We start from the raw sequence: 20,302 nt of genomic DNA on the forward strand, positions 1-20,302 counted from the left end.
CTCATAAGGGTAGGGATTTTTGCTTTTTTTGCTTTAATCAGGAAAAATCCCTAGGAGAACAAGGTATTGCATCTTATAGAATAACAGGATGGCAAGGAAAATTGAACCAGTCACCACTACTTATTGAATGCCTAATTTGTTCCAGGGGCTGAGCTAGGCACTAGGGCACAAAGGGAAACAAAGTCAGACACAGTTCTGCTCTTGTGAAGCTTACAGTGCTAGTGGGAAAGAGAAACATCAACTGAATATTCACAGGAACAAAATGAAAATACGAAGTGACAGGCAACAGGAATGTGGGGTGCCAGTACTGTTGAGAGTCACATGCGACCTAGTGGGGAAGTCTGGGAAGGCTTCCAGGAGCATGTGACTGCAGAGCTGTGAGCAGAAGGCCTAGCAAGGGTTAACTTGGGGAGAGGAGGAAGAGCGCTCCAGGCTGAGGGAGCAGGGTCCGGGCCCAGGGAGCAGTCCATGCCAAGACTGTGCAACAACAGGAGCCTCTGACAAAGGACTAAAGGCCCACGTGGCTAGGGCCGCACAAACGAGTGGCGCCGTTCAGTAAGGTTAGCTTGGAGGGGAGGGCAAGGCAAGAACGTTAAAATCTGCGCGCTAGGCTCAGATCTGCATTTGAAAAAAATCTCTCTGTGGTATGGAGAATGGATCGGAATGTTAAAAATTCTTGAAAGGAACTGTTAGCTGCCTGGGGCACCCATCTGGAGACACCAACTGACATAATTATTTGGAGCAGGGTCTTATCTATGTTTATGTGTTTTAATGTAACTTTTAAACTAAATGACACACACATACACACATAAGTAGTTCCAAATACCAAATAGTACTAGGGCTCTTAGGCTTATATAAAACAGTCCTCTGCCTGTCCCTCCCCACATCCCTTGCACATTTCGCTAAGGATCCTCCACTCTTACTCACCCGGTATTTACTGCCACCTGCCCCTTTTAAAAAAACATAATATGGTTAAAGTACTCTTTATTTTTTACTTCGTACTATGGAAGAAAATAATTTCTCAATCTTACCCCATGTCCCACCGCACCCCACCTTAAACTCTATTCTTATCTTGCCAAAGAGTGAACATCACCAGCATTTCCTTTTTATTCTCCCCATAAAAAAAAAATAATAATAACTCTTGACTCATTCAGTACCTAAAAAATCCATCGGTCAGTAAGGACAGAATCAGTACATTTCACCATAAATTTATATCTTTGTGAAGACAAAAGTTACCTTCACTGTTACATCTGTCATGAACATATTTGAAGCAGGAAGGATTTTTACCCCTTTAAGAAAGAACGGTCAGATTTTAAGGTGGCATAAGAATATTCAAGGAAATCACAGTTGAATTATATGTGGTGGCTGAAAGACATAATAAAGTTATTTTCACTAGAAGGCAAAAATAATCTTTATAAGACAAATGTCTTGGAAGAGAAGTGTTAGAAAAGTCATTAATTGATGATATTCAATATCATCTGTCAATGGAGTAGTGAAACAGGCCTCTCATGCTGCTGCGGTTTGAGTTGGAAAACAAGTGGGAGATTCTTACCCAGAGTCCAAAACAGTAAGTCAGATTTGACCTTCAGAGAAATCAATCCTAAGGAAATACGCAGAGATACAAAGATTTATACCCAGGAATATTCATGATATTATTATTTATAATAATGGAAAACAATCTCAATGCCCCAAAAGTAGGAAAACAGATAAATTATATTACCTCTATAGAATGGAATAATATAAAATCATTAAATTCATGCTTTCAAAGAACAGTTAATACTGTGAGGAAATGTTCATGTTAAATGAGAAAAACAGTTGAGGTCAACCTACATGTAAAAATATGCATGTGTGTAATATACATAGATCTATAAGCATGTTTAAATATACATAAAATATTTATATACACCTCAATTTTTCAAAGTGCATAAATAAAGACAGCTTTTTCTCCTCATGTGTTCTACCACTCATATACTTCAGAATCACCTGGGGGTGGTTTTTTAAAAATGCAGATTCTTGGGTTCCACCCCAGACCTACTGAATTAGAGTCTTTGGAATCAGAGCCCAAGGATCTCTGGCTACCTATGCACCCTGTCCACCTATGTACTACCTTGAGTTATACTGACTCACATCTCAGTTTGAGGATCACTGGACCAAGGCGGTAGCTCTCTAGATGGTGGAATTATGAGTAATCATCTTCTTTTCTTGAATCTTTAAAAAAAATTAACTACTGAGCATATGCTGCTTTTATGTTTAAAAGTTTATTAAAAGTATATTAATGAGGCATGGGTATTTGAAAACAAAGATGATTTGGGGTGTATTTGGGCAAGTCTAAATACCTTTAGAGAAACAGAAAGTGCATATTTATTTAAAGTAAGCAAGAACCTATGAATTCCTGACAATGGGAAAGTCAGTTTAAGACAAAGAAAATACTATACTCGGTGTAGATATGGAACTTATTACTTCAATAAATTGTCCAGGTAAAAATTATAAATATAATACTTTTCAGAAGTATTAAGAAACAGCATTTCTCAGTGTTCCAAGATGCTCCTTGGCAAAAGAGGATTCAGTGATCAAATACATTTGGGGAACACCACATATTCTAATCCCATCTGGAGTCACATAACCATGAACAAATTACAAGCTCTAGGAAATCCAATTTAAGATTCACTCTTAATTCTAGCTCCACAAATTCTTAGAATGTGTTCTACCATTAAGAACAAATTCTAGGCCAGAAGAGAGTCCAAGAAAGAACTCTCACCATGAACTGATACCCTACACTTAATCCAACATATCAATTCGTTCCACATCATGTTCTCTGAGGGCTTAGCCCACACATACTAATAGAGCCTGATTCTAAGGGCTTGAGCTCAAGTCAGCTCTCAAGGAACGCTCAGGAACAGCAAAATGGAGTGGTAGGCTATAAAATCAGAAACACTTGAAGGAACTGCATATTTACTGATATTTACCTATCAGTCTTCAGCACTTAAGACAGTGAGCTTGAAATTCTGTCTTATATTCATTTATGTACTCCCAACGCAGTGAATGGGGTACCACCAATCAGGCAGCTAAAAATTTTGGACAAATACAGTCATAAAATGGGCCAGGCACAGGTTCTAAACTTTAGGTCATAAATTTTGTGCATGCATGACATCAAGGCCTCATTTCATTCAATAAATATTTCTGAGTGCCTACTACGGGTGGGTATTTCCAAGAATGCAGAGGTGACTAAGATACAATCTTTACCCACAAGAGCTCCAGGCATTAGAGGTACTAGTACTAGCCATTCCCCCTTGTACAGGTTTTGGCACACCGCTGGTATCTAATAAATGCTTGTTTGAATTGAGTTCAGAAGTCAAGATACACTTTAGGTCTGGTCAACTTTGGTACTTGGCAGGCCGGGAGCCTAGAGCAGGGCTGAGTCAGACCACTCTGGAGACTGCTTCAGAATGACTGAGATATTGAGTAACTAGACCCATCTTGATTATCATTACTCTAGGGATTCCAGACCCATCCAGGAGTCAATTTTTACTAGAAAAGCCCCAGGACCCAAAGGAGTTTAATAGTATACACCATGACAGTATTTCTGAATAAGTGTACAATAACCTCATAGGTTCTTGAGATGTTAATAGATAGTATACGGTGAAATATGACTCAGAAAGGGGTTCAATAGAGTTGACAGGCCTCTGTACTTTAGGACTTTATGCCCTGAAGCAATGTGCTATGCTCCTTTTATACACTGTCTTATTTAATTTTTTCCCTGTCTTATTTTTCAGTGACAATTTCTCACTGTCTTATTCTTATTTTTCCCATTTTTAGAGATGAGCAGCTAAAGCTCAGAGAGTAAGTCATCTGCTCCAGAGCACACAGGACCATCATGAGGTAAAGAATGGGACTCTGAAATCAGGGCCTTCTGGCACCAAAGACTGGCTGGTGATCCCTGAAGCAGTGCTGTTTTGAATGTACTGATGGGAACCAGAACTCTGCCGGAGGGACACATAGCATAGAGGGTTTCCCAGACTGATTTGATGAGGGAAGCCTTTTGACTGAATCAGTACTTGAGACTACCTCTCCATTAACACATTTTGAGAAATACTGTGGGAAAATGAGTCCGAGATACCCCATGAAAGACAGAAGGGAGGTGGAAGGCAACTCATGAAGAAAAGCTATTCTAGAAAGAACATTTACTAAAATTGTGCTCAAAGAATTATTTATTGGAAAGCGTAAACGCAAGTTGGACAGGTATCATTTTTTAACCTCCAGATTCATAAGCTCCAGCTCATAGCTCATTTATGACCAATAATATTGGATAAGATGTTCCAATTCCAACATATTCTCTTAGCTAGCTTTTTAGGATTTGTTGTAGAATTTGACTTACCTCGTAGTTCAGTTCAGTATGTCACTAATTTTTATAAAGTATATTCACAGTGGGAGTATAAGTTTTAACTTGCTGTGTATCTCAACAGGCCTGCAATATGCATTTTGGGACGAGATAATTCTTCACTGTTTAGGACTGACCGAACTTTGTAGGATCTAGCATCCTGGCCCCTACTGACTAAATACCAGTAGTAACCCCCCCTAGTTTTGACAAGAGACATCCCCACAATTTCAAAACTCCATCTAAGGGAGAGTATCACCTCCAACTGAGAACCACAGGTTTAAAGCAAACTGGAAAGTTCAATAAAATAGTAATTGGAGGATAAACACCTAGCCTGACTCTGCACTCAGTATTCAAGCAAAGAATTCAAGACTTAACGTGCCAGCTTCAATCCTTCATATCCAATGTCTCATTACATTTCTCTCTATTCTGTTAATAACATGAACAGATTCAACACAAAATGCCAAAATACCATTTTTAGCCAGGAGGGCCAAGCCCTGCTACTGCTTTGCCAACAACAGCAATAAAGCCGGGCAGAAGCTAAGCCCAGGATTGCATGGCATATTGGCTACCCTCTGAGGCAGCAGCCACAAAACATGTACACCTGAACAGTCTATCATTTTGTCAAGTGTGGACTTGAAGAAGGATTCTGGCTTTATTCTTTTTAAAGTGATCTATTATCACAAAGCTTGCTCCCTTCTCAATGCTGAGTTAGTTCAGCAGTGCAGCTCCATCCTTGTTAGGATTGTTAGGACCCAAATAATTTTAGACCAAAACGACAACGACGACGACAACAACAAACTTGACTGTTCGTTCAGTAACATATTCACAGACACACCAGAATGCATTCAGGAACACTGGCTTCATTTCTTGATTGGAATGCCAATCACCATAAAATCTTCTGCTAGAGTCACTTCTTGGAGATCTAACACTGATTCAGCTTGCTTTTTAAGCTCTACGATCCCATCTGTTTCTCCTTCTCTGGCCAAGGCAACTGGTTTGTACCTCTGACTGAAGTGAGTCAGAACGAGCCTCTTTGCTTGGCACAGCTTTGCAAATGCTGCTGCCATGTGTGGCGTGCTGTGGCCGTGTTCCTTTGCTTTGTCCATCTGGGTGTCATCCAGGGTTGCTTCATGGATCAACAGGTCTGCTTCAAAGCACAGCTTCACTCCTCCATCATCCACAACCCCAGAACAGTCACCCAAAATGCAGATTTTTCTTCCAACAATAGGCTTTTTTAAGACATCTTGGGGAGAAATTGTAACTCCATTTTCCAGAACAACAGAAATTCCATTTTTCAGCTTCCCATAGGCAGGACCTGGAGGAACACCTAATGACAGAGGCAGATAACATCACGTCATGGGAATGGCATTTATGACTTGTTAAGAGAGTCTGTTTCAACAGCACAGCAAATAGCAAGTGGAAAAGGCATCCAATTCTTTTCATAATTGTTATAAATATTTTATTACTTGTGGAAAACTGGAATATTTATACATTTTTAAAAGTTCACTGTTGGCTATTGATATTAGCAATGCCCAAGTACTTAAAACATTTCCAAGCACACGTGTCAGATGAGTTTTAAGCTCTTAAGTCCCACTAAAACCTTATTACAGTCAAGATAACAGCCTTGATTCTCTGCTGTGCAGGGGAATAACATTATTTGAGAGTGCTGTATTTAATAAGCTCATCTTTGGGTAAAATTAAAGAGCCCATTTAAATGACAAGGTACCAACAAACTAACATAATAAAAAAAAAAACTGTTAGAGGGGATTGTCTGGATCACAACATCAAGCAGAATTTCAGGCAGTTATAAATAATCAATCTTCTTTGTAGATAGGGGCAGTTCAATGTTTACCAAACTGGGCTTAAGTCTCATATTAATCGAGAATAACACCTGATCATCACTCTGGGCAACACATACCAACAAACAGAATGTGTTCACTAATTCCAACATAGATCATGTTTAAAGTTTCCCAATACAACAGTATTTTCACAGGTTTTTAGATAATAAAAATACCTTTGGCCTAAGGCACTTTTCCTCATTACTTAGCATTTTGTTTTAGTTGGAAAAGAAAGAAGACATTGCGTAAGTAAAGACAAGACACACAAAAAAACCATCACCATCACCGTGTTTTCACAGGCTCTGTTGTAGCCATGCCAAGGAAGGTGGTATGCTGGAGGAATGATGTACCCGGACACTGCTTCGGGAGAGGCGCTGCAGAACTCTCACACATGATGGCCTAGCATGGAGGAGGTATGAAGCCTTTGATGGGCCCCAAGCCAATCTTTGGATGCTTGCTTCCGAGCGTGATGAACCCAGGTATGTAAAACTGGTTAAGTCAGTGTTCTAAACACCAAATTAACTTAATCAAGGTTGATTGACTAGGCAAAGTCAATAAAGAAGGAAAACCCAGAAAGCAGTTGGTTGGAGTTGCAAGGTTAAGAACTATGGCAAAAAGTCTCTGGCCAAAGATGTCATTGAAAACATATTTCAAAAACATGACATGAAAAAATAAAAGCCTAGACCTGAGACAACAGGTCCACTCCACCAACCAAGATAGTAAAAGCTGAAGATAAGACAGATCAAGAATGTGCATCTAGGGAGCTGAAGAGAGAATTCAAATAGATACTTGGTTTTCGCTCTGTATAGCATATTTTGGCCTCAAGGATTTCTCTTAATAAACAAACTTTGAGCAAAGGAAGTAAGTAGAGAAAATGTCAGTTTTAGGCCTGGGAGACAAGAAAAGAAGGTTTCTATGACGCTTCTAACTGCTCTGGTTAACAACTCGATTGACGAGAAAGGAAAAAAAACACTTACCAAGATCTTTCAGTTTCTGTGCATTGAGTTTACCTGGGCGTTTCTTCTCCACAACTGAAAATCCAAAGGAGGGTATTCGATGAAAGAGGCGAAATGCTTTCACAACAAACTGTTCATCATCAACCAGGAGGTACGAGTTTTCTTCTGAGTCTAACACGATAGTTCTTCCCTGTCCGTCTTTGGGAGGGTTGTCTGCTTTATTCACGTGTACAGATTCTTTCAGTTCTTCTGTAGGACACTGATCCGCTGTAGGCACCAGCTCATGGACCACATAAGGGAAGACCAACTCCGTGTGAGAAAGTTCCATGGTTTGCCAGATAAAGTCCCGAAGCCCCGCAGGGCCATAGATTTCGATCGGCTGTTTGGTGACCATGGAGCCACTCTGCAGGCTGATTGTGCAGAGGAGGCCAGGAAGGCCAAAGAAATGGTCTCCATGAAGATGCGTGATGAAGATCTTAGTAATTCTCCCTTTTGATTGAGGCAGAGAAATAAATTTGGGAATTTTTCAGAAATAAAACTCATACAAAGCTACTTGAAACATGCATAACAACTTACATAGAAAGCAATAAAATGAATTTAGAAGTTCTACTTATCACCATAAACTTATTTCTTTATATTCTTCTACATGATTCTAGAAGCAAGAAAGACAGGTATTATTTCACTAGATGGCTTTAATAAGATATAACTTTTTTTCATAAAACATCTTCAAATTACACAGTGTTACAGTTTTAAGAGTACTTTCCTACACATTCTCTTACTGGGGGAAAAAAAAAAAAAAAAGGATAAAGTGTACCAAAATGATTCACATAAGTTACCAGATAGGCCACAAGTGTTAAAAACATCTGGCAGTTACACTGCCCCCTACTGCTCCCTCTGAGAACAGCAAATATGAACAGTACTTCCAGCATAAAAATGTTCCCCTGGCTCCAACGGACTGGACCAGTGCCTGAATTCAAAATTGCCTTTTAAGGACTCCACACTGGACAGAGATTAACTAACCAAGCCAGAGCCTGCCTGTCTGGGTGAGGCCGAAGAAGGAGAAAAGGGAAGGGGGATGAGGGAGGGAGAGGAAAGGAAGGAGGGAGAAAGAGGGAGGTGGAAAGGGAGTGGGGTGAAGAACCGAGGGGGAGGAAGTGGGCAATAGATGCAGAGTGCAGTTTAGAGGGTAGATCCCCCATGGTGCTATGTAAAGGCATGTGGGCCCCTCTCTTTCTCTCAATCTGAACTAATACAACAGCTTTTCCAGTGCATACTGACTTAGGTTGTAACTTGATTTAGCCATTGGTAAACTGAATTTACTCCTGGTATGTGGCAGGATGCCACATCAACATTTTTCTCAGATGCACCACAAGGCCTTTTAAAAGCAACAATCACAATTAACACATTTTTAGTATAACAGTGGCTTCCAGTCCTAGCTCATGGCCCACCCATTTCAAACATTTGATACCATAAAAGAACAGGAACAGTTTATCGATGCCATAAAAGAACAGGAATAGTTTATTGTGATGGGATTTGTCCTGTGACATCTAGGTAACAGTGTTCTCCAAGCGAGTGTTCCCAGTGTTACTACACCAAGCCAGGCCCCTGTGGCAGAGAACAGACTGGGCAGAGGCTGATCTTGAACCTTGAAAATTGCCAGGAGGCACGCTAGAAGCTTCCTCAACATGCTCCTTTTTGTTTTCTCTTTTTAGTCCTCGTTTTTGCAGTTTTTTGACTTCTGGAACCCTTTCCTTGCCCCCTTCCTGCTGTCTGGGCTGCCAACACGCCCCCAAGTGTGACCTGAGGACTCAAGAGACAAAAGAACTACAACAGTTGTTGAGTCTCATGCTGACCTCAAAACTGCCAAATCAGACTTTCTGGGCCTCTCCCTATCTACTGCAAAACACAGCCAAAACTGAACACCAAAACAATCTGTGAACTCAAAGCAAGTGAGATAAATTAAGTAAGAAAAGGTACTTCCCACAGATATCACAGTTTCAGGGAAGACAAACATTTCATTTTTCAAGAAAGTTGATTTCAGAGGGAGAAGGAATGGCAACCACAATTATCAAAGGTAAGAGGAAGCTATCAAATGAAAAAAGAAAAATGCATGAGTTCCCTTTCACTTAAGATCACGAAAGTTACCAGGGAAAATGTCATCCATATAGGAGTAGAATACTAAGCATCCTCTAAGGGATAATGCAGTGATATTTAGTGCTGTAGGAAAATGTCTGCAATACATCGTTCATACGTAATATTCAGTTGAAAAAAAGCAGGTCACACCAAGTATAGTTTGATTCCATTTATGCAAAATTATACACACACACAAATACACCTACACCATTACCATATCTACATGTATAGAAAATTCACCAAAGAGAGGGGGATTTAGGCTTTTCTTATTTATATTTTTCTGCTTTGTTTGAACTTTTACAACGAGCATGTATACTTATTATAATCATTTTAAAAATTATACTTTTATAATACTTTTTGTAATCATTTTAGAGGAAAAAAAGGCTTAAGCTCACTCTTTAAAATTATGAAAAAAGTAGATATGGCAAACCTACACTTTTTAATCAGATGCTTGCATATTAGGACCAAGGAAACTTGCAAGAAGTATATCTAGAGAAACAGAAAATACTTCCTTATGAAACCCATTACCCCAGGAGGTAGTATAAGCTAAAAGGACTTCAATGACTCCAATAGCGATAGGTCCATATTGGGTTATTGAGAGAAGCCAAGATGTTTTGAGGGTGATGCATTCCAGGTTGAGACAGGGGCTTTTGAAGTGCTAGAGTGTCTCAGCTAATGTTCTAGGATTACCATATCACTCTCCTCTCTGAAGCCAGAAAATTTTTTCTTAAGTCAACAAAAATTTTGTAAACTAAAGGTTCCCTTAGATTTTATTTTATTATTATTATTTTTTGCCAAACTTTTATTTTAAAAAGCTCGAGCTTTGTGCATTGTTTAAAAATATATATAAAATAGCTGTAAAATATAAAACACTAGAGAAAGGTATTGTGGCAGATAGAGTTAAGGTGGTACATGGGTACCACCATGGCCCCTGCCTCCTGCTGTTCATATCCTTCTATAATTCCTTCCCCTTGAGTGTGGGTGGGACTGGGGACTTACTCCTAACCAGTAAAATATGGCCCAAGGATGCAATACGATTATGTCATTTACAAGACTCCATCTTGCTGGCAGACTTGCTCTGGAATCTCTCTCCCTTGCTGGCAGGAATCGAGCAAGCTACCCTGAAGCAGAAACCCCCATGACGAGGAACTATAGGAGGCCTCTAGTTGCTGCAGGCAGCCTCAGTCCTACAACCTCAAGGATTTGCTGACAACCTGAGTGAGCACTGAAAACAGATCCTTCCCGTAGTGGAGACTCTGATGAGACCGCAGCCCTGGCCAAGACCTGGATTGCAGCCTAGTGAGACCCTGAAGCAGAGAATCCAGCTAAGCCAGGCCCGAACTCCCTGACCCACAGAAACTATGAGATAATAAATGCAAATAACCCACTAAATTTATAATCTGCTATGCAGCATTACATAACTGATACAGGTACTAAATAAAAAGTGAAGACTTACCCTACACCCAAACCTCTTAACACAACAGTTACTTGTTTCTATTTTAATCACCCTGCCACCTTAACCCCTACTCTGTAAACTGTTAAATATTACAGCCTCCACTCTGGCATGTGGAGGCATGTTCTCGTGAAAGGAACCCCTGTGTGATCCAAGGGAAGTAAAGCATAATACCTGCTCTGACCTCAGGGTTTCAACATAAGACAGTATACAATCAGGGTTGAACTGTGTACACCTCAAGGCCACGTGTCCCAAGTGCATTAGTTCCTTCTTCCAACAGCTCTTTTCCTAACTCCCAATCTTGGTCTGGGACATCATCACCTGTAACTTGTAATAATTCTTCACTTCTTCACAGACTAGGAATTTACTCAGTCACCACCTGCTGTTGGCTCTATAAGTATCTCTTTGAGTCTCTCATCTTCATCCTTATCCCTACTTCCTGCTTCAACATCTTCATCTTCTCTCTCTCTCTCAGGTGAATGCCACTGCCTTGGAACTGGTCTCCTGATGCCAATCTCTCTCTCCCAATATATGTGCCATTGGAAAACTGTCCTAAAACACAAATCAGACCATGTCATTGCTCGGCTTAATTTTTTTTTTTTTTCGGCTTAAAATGTTTTAATGATTCTTTGTTGCCAATAGAATAACGTGCAGATACCTTAGAATACCACAGGAGTCCTCATAGTCTGCCCTTACTTACTTCCTTAAGCATTCTTATCTCTCATCTATCCAGCCAAGTACTCAAAATTCTGGATAGCTTAATATTCCCCAAACATGTCATTTCTCTCCTAGAAACTCTTGCTCACTTTGTTGTCTGTTCCTTGAAGGGCCATCCCTACTTCTCTCCGCAGAGAAACTTCTATTCGTCTCTTACATCCCAGCTCAACTGTTACCATCTCTAGGTTGCTTTCCCTGAACACACAGATACAGTTAGTGCCCCCCTCCTTAGTGCTTCAAAAGTAGTTAGAAAACACCTCCATTATTCTTACTTAGCAAATTACACCATGACTGTTTGCATGTCAGTTTTCACCACTAGACCAAGGAATCCTTGGATGATAGAACTATACTTCCTTTAGTCATCAAATGCTAGGTACTGTGATGAGTAGTAGGAATTTCAATAACTACCATTTATCAAGACCTAACAAGTGAGAGGCACTGTACTAAGTGTTGAACATCTTATTCATGCATTAACTGAACAGATATCACTGGGCATCTACTAGGTATGTAAGTGATCACTGAGTTTACTTTATTGTACAGGGAAATAAACAGTGACCACAGAAACAACTATTTAAATAACATAATTTTAGATATTGATGATGCTAAGAAGTCAATAAAAATAGCACAAAATAGTAGAATGCCTGGGGTGAGGAGAAATTACTTAACCCCAGAGGTTCAGCCTTTGAGAAGACAGCATTTGAGCTAAGATTTAACTGATGAGAAGGAGACAACCACACAGAGAAGGGATTATTGTATACAATTCTCACAACACCCCTTCTAAGTCGAGTTTTTAAGCCCATTTGAAAGGTGAGCAAAGTAAAGCTTAATTGGCTGACCTGCTCAGGTAATAAGCCGAGACACCGCTGGGACTGGAACCCTGGTCTGCCTGACTCTGGGCCAAGGCTCTGGTGAACACGGTACTCTTCAGTCTGCCTGGTGCTAAGCTCACTCTGTTCCCTATGGCTGGAATGCCCTTCTTCTCCCCAGCCCAGGGAACCCTTCCTCCTCCTTTAACAACTCACAGGTCACCTTCTCTGAGAATGACCCCAAGTGGAAAAGAACATTTCACTCCCCAGAACATCTACCACCCTTTGTATTCTCTCATGATACTTATACCTATGTCCTGGTGGAAATAAGTATGTTCCTTTGCTTGGGCAGTGTCTATTTAATATGTCTGATGCAACCCACTCCATCCTCCATGCCCTAAGCCTATAGAAATCCTTGCTCTCAACATTTACAGGAAGAATGAAAAGTAAATACATAAATAAGGAAGGAAGGAAAGAAGGAAGGGAGGGAGGGAGGGAGGGAGGGAGGAGGGAAGGAAGGAAGGGAGGGAAGAAGGAAGGGAGGAAGGAAGGAAGGGAGGAAGGAAGGAAGGGAGGAAGGAAGGAAGGGAGGAAGGAAGGAAGGGAGGAAGAAAGATAGTTTAGTGGGTGTGGCCAGATACCCCAGCGCCTTCCAAGTATTGCCAGGGCTCCAGCACTGAAATGGAGTGCAACTGTCAGGGCTGTTTCTAAGCAAAAGGCCCAAGGAGAGCCAAGAAAGTGAAGCAGAACAAGAGACAGCCTTAATGAGAGAGCTGAATGCACACTGACCTGCTTTAAGTTGGCTTTTCATAAGCTGTGTCTGGGTTCCCTCCCCACAGTCAAAGAGCCAGCACTCGCCTTCACACCGAAGGACCAGAGCAGAGGCACCCCGGGTTGGGGATGGGTATGCTGCGCCTGTCCCCAGAAATGTCACATCCATAGACATCTTCCACCCTGGAACGAGAAGAGCCCTTAGGGATTATTACACATCGCTGCTCAAAATCACCAAAAACAGGTTCTTGTGAGTTTTACTATTACCTATGTTTTGGTTATTAAGAATAGCTTGGATTCCTGTTCTCTAATAGTTTTCCACAGAAATCCGAAGAAAGATTTTAGTAACTCTTAATCAGTTAAAACCACAAATTACCAAACCTTGTATGACTGCTCACACAAACAAAAATAAATGTTGAAAAAGCCAAACCCAGTCAATTAATAACTATAATTGAATTCCAACTATATGACATTCCGGAAAAGGCAAAACTACGGGAATGGTAAAAACACAGTGGTTTGACTCTACAAGGTGGGTACTATATCATCATCCCCATTTTATTTTATTTAATTAATTTATTTATTTTTGCGGTACGTGGGCCTCTCACTGTTGTGGCCTCTCCCGCTGCGGAGCACAGGCTCCCGATGCTCAGGCCCAGCGGCCGTGGCTCACGGGCCCAGCCGCTCCACGGCATGTGGGATCTTCCCAGACCGGGGCACGAACCCATGTCCCCTGCATCGGCAGGCGGACTCTCAACCACTGCACCACCAGGGAAGCCCCATCATCCCCATTTTAGAGATGGGGAGGCTGAGGCACAGAGAGGTAGTGACTTGCCTAGGGTCCCACGGCTAGTAAGTGGCAGAGCTAGGATTGAGACGCCAGGACACTAGCTCCAGGGCAACTCTATCATGTCACCTTCTGTCTTAAGCATTCCTTATGTTGTAGCTTTATTATCCATAACAAAGGTCCAGGCGACACCTTAGTTTCAGATGTCTAGCCTCTAGAATTGTGCAAGAATAAATTTCTGTTGTTAAAAAAAAAAGGACAGTGGTTTGGGGGAAGGGAGGGAGGGATGAATAGGTGGAGCACACGGGATTTTTAGGACATGGGATTTAGCACATGGGATTTTTTAGCAAAACTATTCTGTATGATACAGTAAAGACAGACACACGTCATTGTACATTGGTCAAAACCCATAGAATATACAACACAAAGAGTGAATGAACCCTAATGTAAACTTTAGTTAATAATAATGTATCAGGGAACCGGATCCCACATGCATGCCACAACTAAGAGTTCATATGCCACAACTAAGGAGCCCACGAGCTGCAACTAAGGAGCCTGCCTGCCGCAACTTAGACCCAGTGCAACCAAATAAATAAATAAAGTAAATATTTAAAAAAATAATGTATCAATATTGGCTCATCACTACCACACTAATGTAAGATGTTAATATTAGTGGAAATTGGGGGAAGGAGTGGGTATATAAGAACTCTGTACTTTCTGCTTATTAATTTTTTAAAAAAGTCTTTCTAATAAATAAACAACTCTAGTGAGATTCTGGGCAAGAGCTGGAATTTAATTATGCTCACTAAGTGATATCTCTGGTGCCCGTGGTGAGCAGCCCTTTCTCTGAAACATCATAAGCCACAGCAATGCTCTACAACACTCTACAGTAATGCTAATATCACACAGTAATGCTGAGTGAATGACTCACTCCCATAATAATAGAGTCCATGAGGGGTTAGCACCTGGGCTTCTGATCTTATAAGTGATCAGCAATAACCTGTTGAGTGTAGATTTCTGCCAACTCCTGAGATCTCTTTTTCCTTTTACTACTTTTGGGCACATCTATCTCTCATATACTTCTGTGATAGGAGATATGCATCAAATAAAATAAGCACAAACTCAAACTTATATATCAATATAACCAATTATAGAGCATCCACATTGATGGCAGGGAAGAAAACAAACATATTAAGAAAAACTACTAAAACAAGAAAATTTGGCAGCAAGCTGGATAAATATATCATCTATAGGGGAAAAAAATCTATCAAAAACTTTTCTCAGTCCTAGCAATAACCAGATAAAAATAAAAATGAGGAATAAACCCCTCACTCACAAGAGAAAACTAAGTCTTATAAAATAACTAGAAAGTTAATAGGAAAGGAATAGACCCTAGAAGACCCCAAAAGAGATACACATTAGCTTCCCTGATAGGAAGATTTACTATCACAGAAATGTCTATCTTTTCATAATTAACGTATATATATTTAATGTAAATTCTATCAGATTTCCAGTGGGATTTATCTTGGAACAAAAGCAACCCAAAGATCACATGGAAGAAAAAATACATGTCTGAGAATGGGCAAGAAAAGTACACAAAGCATTGAGTAGTGACTTAACTTTTCTAGATATTAACACTTACTACATTAATCAGGCATAAAGCAAACAGAATAATATTGGCACAAAAATAGAGGTGACAGAGAAGGGACAGTCCAGAAATAAACCCAGGTACGTACAGAAATCAATATACAACAAAAGTATAAAAAGGGTGGCTTTTTTAATGAACAACACTGACATAATTGGCTACTTCTGCAGAAGAAAGTAAAGCAAGATTCTTATTTTGCATTGTATATAAAAATACATTCCATATGGTTTAGAAATATAAATGTGAAAGGTCCAAAAAAATATGTTCAAAAAATTAGGAAAATATGTATATAACTTTGGGGATGAGAAAACCCTTACTGACAAGACATGAAACCCAGAAATTTTTTAAAACGACATTTTTACTACATAAAAACTTTCATATATCAAGATTCTTAAAGTCAAAGGACCAAAAAAACACCTGGAGAAAACTGTATGATAAAGGGTTAATGCCCCTAAGAAATGGTCCAAGTAAATGCATTAACAGGAACAAAAAAACTGATAAAATAGAAAAATAAGCAATGAATATACACAGGAAGTTCACAGCAGAAATCCAAACGGCCAATAAGCATGAAAAGTGCTCAGTCACCCAGTAGTTAGAAGAAATGCAAATTAAAGGAAAAGAGACATTATTTTCCACACATCAGGTGGCAAATATTAATGCTATCCAGTGCTAACCAAGACAAGGGAAAATGGGTACCTGCATTTTACTAGTGGTGTTAGTATGAATTGCTATTATGTTCTGGGAGAGTAATCTGGCAATATATATTACCAATAATAATGATGCTGCTAATAGCAATATACTTTAACCCAGCAATCCCATTTTTGGAAATCGACCTTACAGAAATAAAGGATCTGTGTACAATGATGTTTATTGTGCTACTTTTAAGGTGGCTAAAATTTGGAAACCATCAGAATATATATATACATATATATATATGTATATATATATATATATCTCAATAGGGAAACAACTGAATATTTTATTGTATATTCATATCATGAACTATTTATTCTACAGTTCAGTCAGGTCTGTAACTCTTGTCCTGAAGGGATGACAGTGAGAAAAGTTACAGATGGCTATGGCATAATCTCATTTTTATAACAATGCCCAAACCCCTACATTATACAAGACAGTCTGGTGAGGAAGAATATACACCATATTGCTAATATTGGTTATCTCACGGGTGATTAAAATGATGGTGGTGATAGTGGAGATTATTAACTTTTCTTTTAAATCTTTGAATTGTTTTTGGTTGCAATAAGCAGCATTTCATTTATTTATTTGATTTGAATTTATTTTATATTTAATTTACTTAATATTGATGATTTTTAAGAAATGTGTCATAATGCTGAACATGCTCTTCTAACTACGTATCACCTGATCTCCCTTTCCATTTGGGGATACAGTCACCTCACACAGCGGGTGGGTGGTACATCTCTCCACCCCCCACACAAGCCTTGAGGTTATCGCTAGTGTCCTTTCCATGTGTCACTCCACATTTTTACTTCCAAGATCAAGACTTCCTCTGATAATATTTGCAGAGGCTTTCTTATTGGATTGCAGTTTGCAAGAGGCAGAAGAATATGCAGAATGTAGAAAGTTGAAAATTTAAAGTAATAAATGCAGAAAGTATAATAGAATATAATCACTTGGCATGTGTAACAAATAATAGATCTAAGCCAGTGGTACAGAATCCTGGAGAGTATGAGAGTATTAGAATCACCTAGAGAGCTTTTAAAACGTATCAATGATTGGGCTCCATCCCAGAACAATTAAACAGGAAATTCTGCAAAAGACGTGTGTTTTAGAATTAAAAAAAAAAAATTCTTCCCCTGTGATTCTAACATGCAGTCAGTTTTGAGAACCACTTAGTGAAAGGCTAATGGAGAACTATAATGGATGGATCGGGCTGACGTGAGCTCACTAGTCAACTAGTCAATCTTTTTTAAAAAAAACTTTTGTTATGAAAAATTTCAAACACAGATTAATATAGTGCACTGTCACATACCCATCACCGAGCTTCAACAATCATCAACTCACGGTCAATCCTGTTTCATCTTTATCCCTCACCCATCGTCTAAGAATACTTGACAAGTGGTATTTTTGGGTACTTCCATCAGGGAGCACATACTGTCTGGCTGTCTCTCTTTTTCTGACATTAACAGCCACTAATGATCATTTCCAGGACCAATTATTTCATTAGGGGTTGCCAAGCTGATATTCTCTCATTCCTTCCGTAGTTATTAGCTGTCATCCTTCAGTAATTCCCTGATCAATTAGTCAGTCACCCTGCAATACAATTTGTACGGAAAAGGTCCAGTGATCAATCTTGACACCACAAAGAGAGACAAGACCTAATCCAACTCCTGATGCGATGTAATATGAAGTACACAGTAATTTAGGAGGTTTTCTTGCCAAAAAGTATAACCTGCATCTGGAAAAGGCTGTTATCTAAATACCAGTTTATTAAAGGACACCACAGGGACGGAAAAAGCAAAATTCAGTATGTAAGAAACATTACAGGACAAATGACTTGGCTTCTTCAACAAATGAAATACAAGGAAAAACAATAATAAAGAGGGAGGAGATGAAGAGATATGAGCCGTCAACCAAGTGTAGCATGTGTAGCTTGTTTGACTCCTGATTTGGACAATGGGAGAAAAAAAAAGAGACAACAGGGGATATGTAAACTTTCACTGGATAGATGGTAACATGAAATTCTTATGAGATTGATGATGGTTTTATATTTAAGGAGTTACTGTGTTCTAGAAACATAAACAAGTATTTAATGGATGAAACGGTACATTTAGATTTACTTTAAAATAATCCAGTGGGGGTGAAGGTACCAGATGAAACTGACTGTGAGTTGGTACATTCAGTACACGATTCTATTTTTGTATATACTTGAAAGTTTCCATAATAAAAAGTTGAAAAACAAGCCAAACAACTCTTCCACTAGGTCGGAAGTAATCAGAAGTTAATTTATTTAATCAGTGGTGCATGTTTTGTGACATGCACCATTCTAAGCACTAGGAAATAAGTGACCAAACCAGATTTTGATCCCTGTCTTTTTGGACAAAAAAAAAAAAACAAACAAAAAAACCCAGCCGCTTGCTTTTTCATGACTATGAACCACTTTGGAGGAAGTGCACATTCTGGGCGAGAACACAGCACACGATCGATCGCAGAACTGTCACTTGACACTCTGGGCCAGTGGTTCTCAGTCCCGGCTCCATATCACGAACACCTGGTGATTCTGGGGCCTCAGCACTTGGAAGGCTTCCCAGAAGATTCTAAAGTCTGCCGGGTTCAGAACGAGTTTCTAGGCAGGCAGTGCCAACCCTGCCATCACCCAGTGGTGCAGGTAGGGCAGATACTGCCAGCCTCCATTTTAGAGATGAAAAAAGCGTGACCCGCGAGATAGAGTGAGCGGCTAAGGCCGAGCCAGGGCCAGAGGCCAGGTCTCCAACCGTTGGCCAGCCAAGCCTCTCCTCCAATTCAGCATCAGTGTAGCAAAAGGAGGGGTGGGCGTCGGCAGGAGCGCCGGGCAACTGAGGCCCCCGTCTGGGGGTGGGGGTGGACAAGGCGCGTACTCGTCCCCGGCGCTCCCGGGCCTGGGTCCTCTGCTCCGGTCCCCGCCCGCGAGTCCGCAGGAAGCGCGCCCTCAGCCCGCTCGGCGGGCGCGTGGGGGGCCTCAGCGGCGCAGACCCTGGCCCGCCCCCCCTCCGGCGCGCCCTGCCCCACTCACCCACTCCCCGAGACCCGCGGCAAGAGCCGACGGAGGCGCAGGCCCGCAGCAAGGCCCAGCCGTCCACGGGGACACGACGCGCGCGGGCGGAAGTGCGCCGCCGGCCGTGCCCACGTGAGGCTGCTCTAGGAAGCGCCGGAGGTCCGCGCTCGGTGGTTCCCGCCGGAGTTCAACCGCGCCTGGAGGCTGGGCAGCGGCCCCGGGCATCCGCTCTGTGCTGCAGTGGGACTCCCTCTCCTTCACTCGCCCGCACCAGCGCACTGGGTTCGATGGTGGCGGTAACCCGTGAGGACCAGAGCCCCCAAGGTGAAAAAGTATACGGTTCAGCCTTTTGTTTTCCGTGTAATGTTTTCAAACAAGAGTGTTCTCCCAGATGCTTTGCTCTGGCATATCTTTGTGTAAAGTCTGTTCTTTCGTGGGGATGAATCGTTCTATCTTAATCACTAAATCTGAAAGTGTAAGCTTGCGCTGCCTTAGAATCAGAGTTCATAGCAGCGTTACTATAGATCCTGAGTCTCCGCTCCATTTCACTTTGCTATTCCAGGGATACAGCGGAATGTTTGCTGAAAATCTGAGGCTGCCTATGCTGTGCACGCACGAGCGTCGCAGGTGTGTTCACTTAGTGAACGCACAGCATTGCCTGCTGGACGCGCGAGTGAAGAGCCGGGGCCTAAACTGCATGTAGTAACTACAAACCACGGGGAAAACAGTCATTGATTTAAATCCCAATTTTCAAAATTTCAGGCTTGGGACTTCCCTGGTGGCGCAGTGGTTAAGATTTCCCCTGCCAATGCAGGGGACACGGGTTCGAGACCTGGCCCGGGAGGATCCCACATGCTGAAGAGCAACTAAGCCCATGTGCCACAACTACTGAACCTGCACTCTAGAGCCTACGAGCCACAACTACTGAGCCCACATGCCACAACTACAGAAGCCCGTGCACCTAGAGCCTGTGCTCTGAAACAAGAGAAGCCACTGCAAGGAGAAGCCTGCACACCGCAACGAAGACCCAACGCAGGCAAAAAAAATAATAATAATTTTAAAATTTCATGCTCCTATGCAGTGCTAGATGC

At 41.0% G+C, this 20,302-nt stretch overlaps 1 protein-coding gene across 1 annotated transcript; it reads right to left on the reverse strand.

The window, feature by feature from the left end:
• Positions 1-909: 909 nt before the first annotated feature.
• Positions 910-19,502, reverse strand: ELAC1 (elaC ribonuclease Z 1). Its single transcript, XM_079942243.1, has 4 exons — positions 19,230-19,502; positions 13,071-13,235; positions 7,194-7,661; positions 910-5,705 (listed from the first exon to the last, which is right to left on the reverse strand). Exons 2-4 carry the CDS (start codon positions 13,225-13,227, stop codon positions 5,239-5,241), a joined length of 1,092 nt encoding a protein of 363 aa, XP_079798369.1. The 5' UTR covers positions 13,228-13,235; positions 19,230-19,502; the 3' UTR covers positions 910-5,238.
• Between the last annotated feature and the right edge of the window lie 800 nt (positions 19,503-20,302).

This window comes from Stenella coeruleoalba (assembly GCF_951394435.1).
Source record: "Stenella coeruleoalba genome assembly, chromosome: 14".
NCBI lineage: Eukaryota > Metazoa > Chordata > Mammalia > Artiodactyla > Delphinidae > Stenella > Stenella coeruleoalba.

What these genes read in the sequence shown, in the direction of transcription:
- ELAC1 (XM_079942243.1), bottom strand. Translation starts at nt 13,227, where the DNA reads ATGTCTATGGATGTGACATTTCTGGGGACAGGCGCAGCATACCCATCC. An exon ending in GAAAAGCCAACTTAAAGCAG is followed by an intron (nt 7,662 to 13,070) that starts GTCAGTGTGCAT and finishes CTCAATCAAAAG; the next exon opens with GGAGAATTACTAAGATCTTC. An exon ending in ACAGAAACTGAAAGATCTTG is followed by an intron (nt 5,706 to 7,193) that starts GTAAGTGTTTTT and finishes CTCTGTCATTAG; the next exon opens with GTGTTCCTCCAGGTCCTGCC.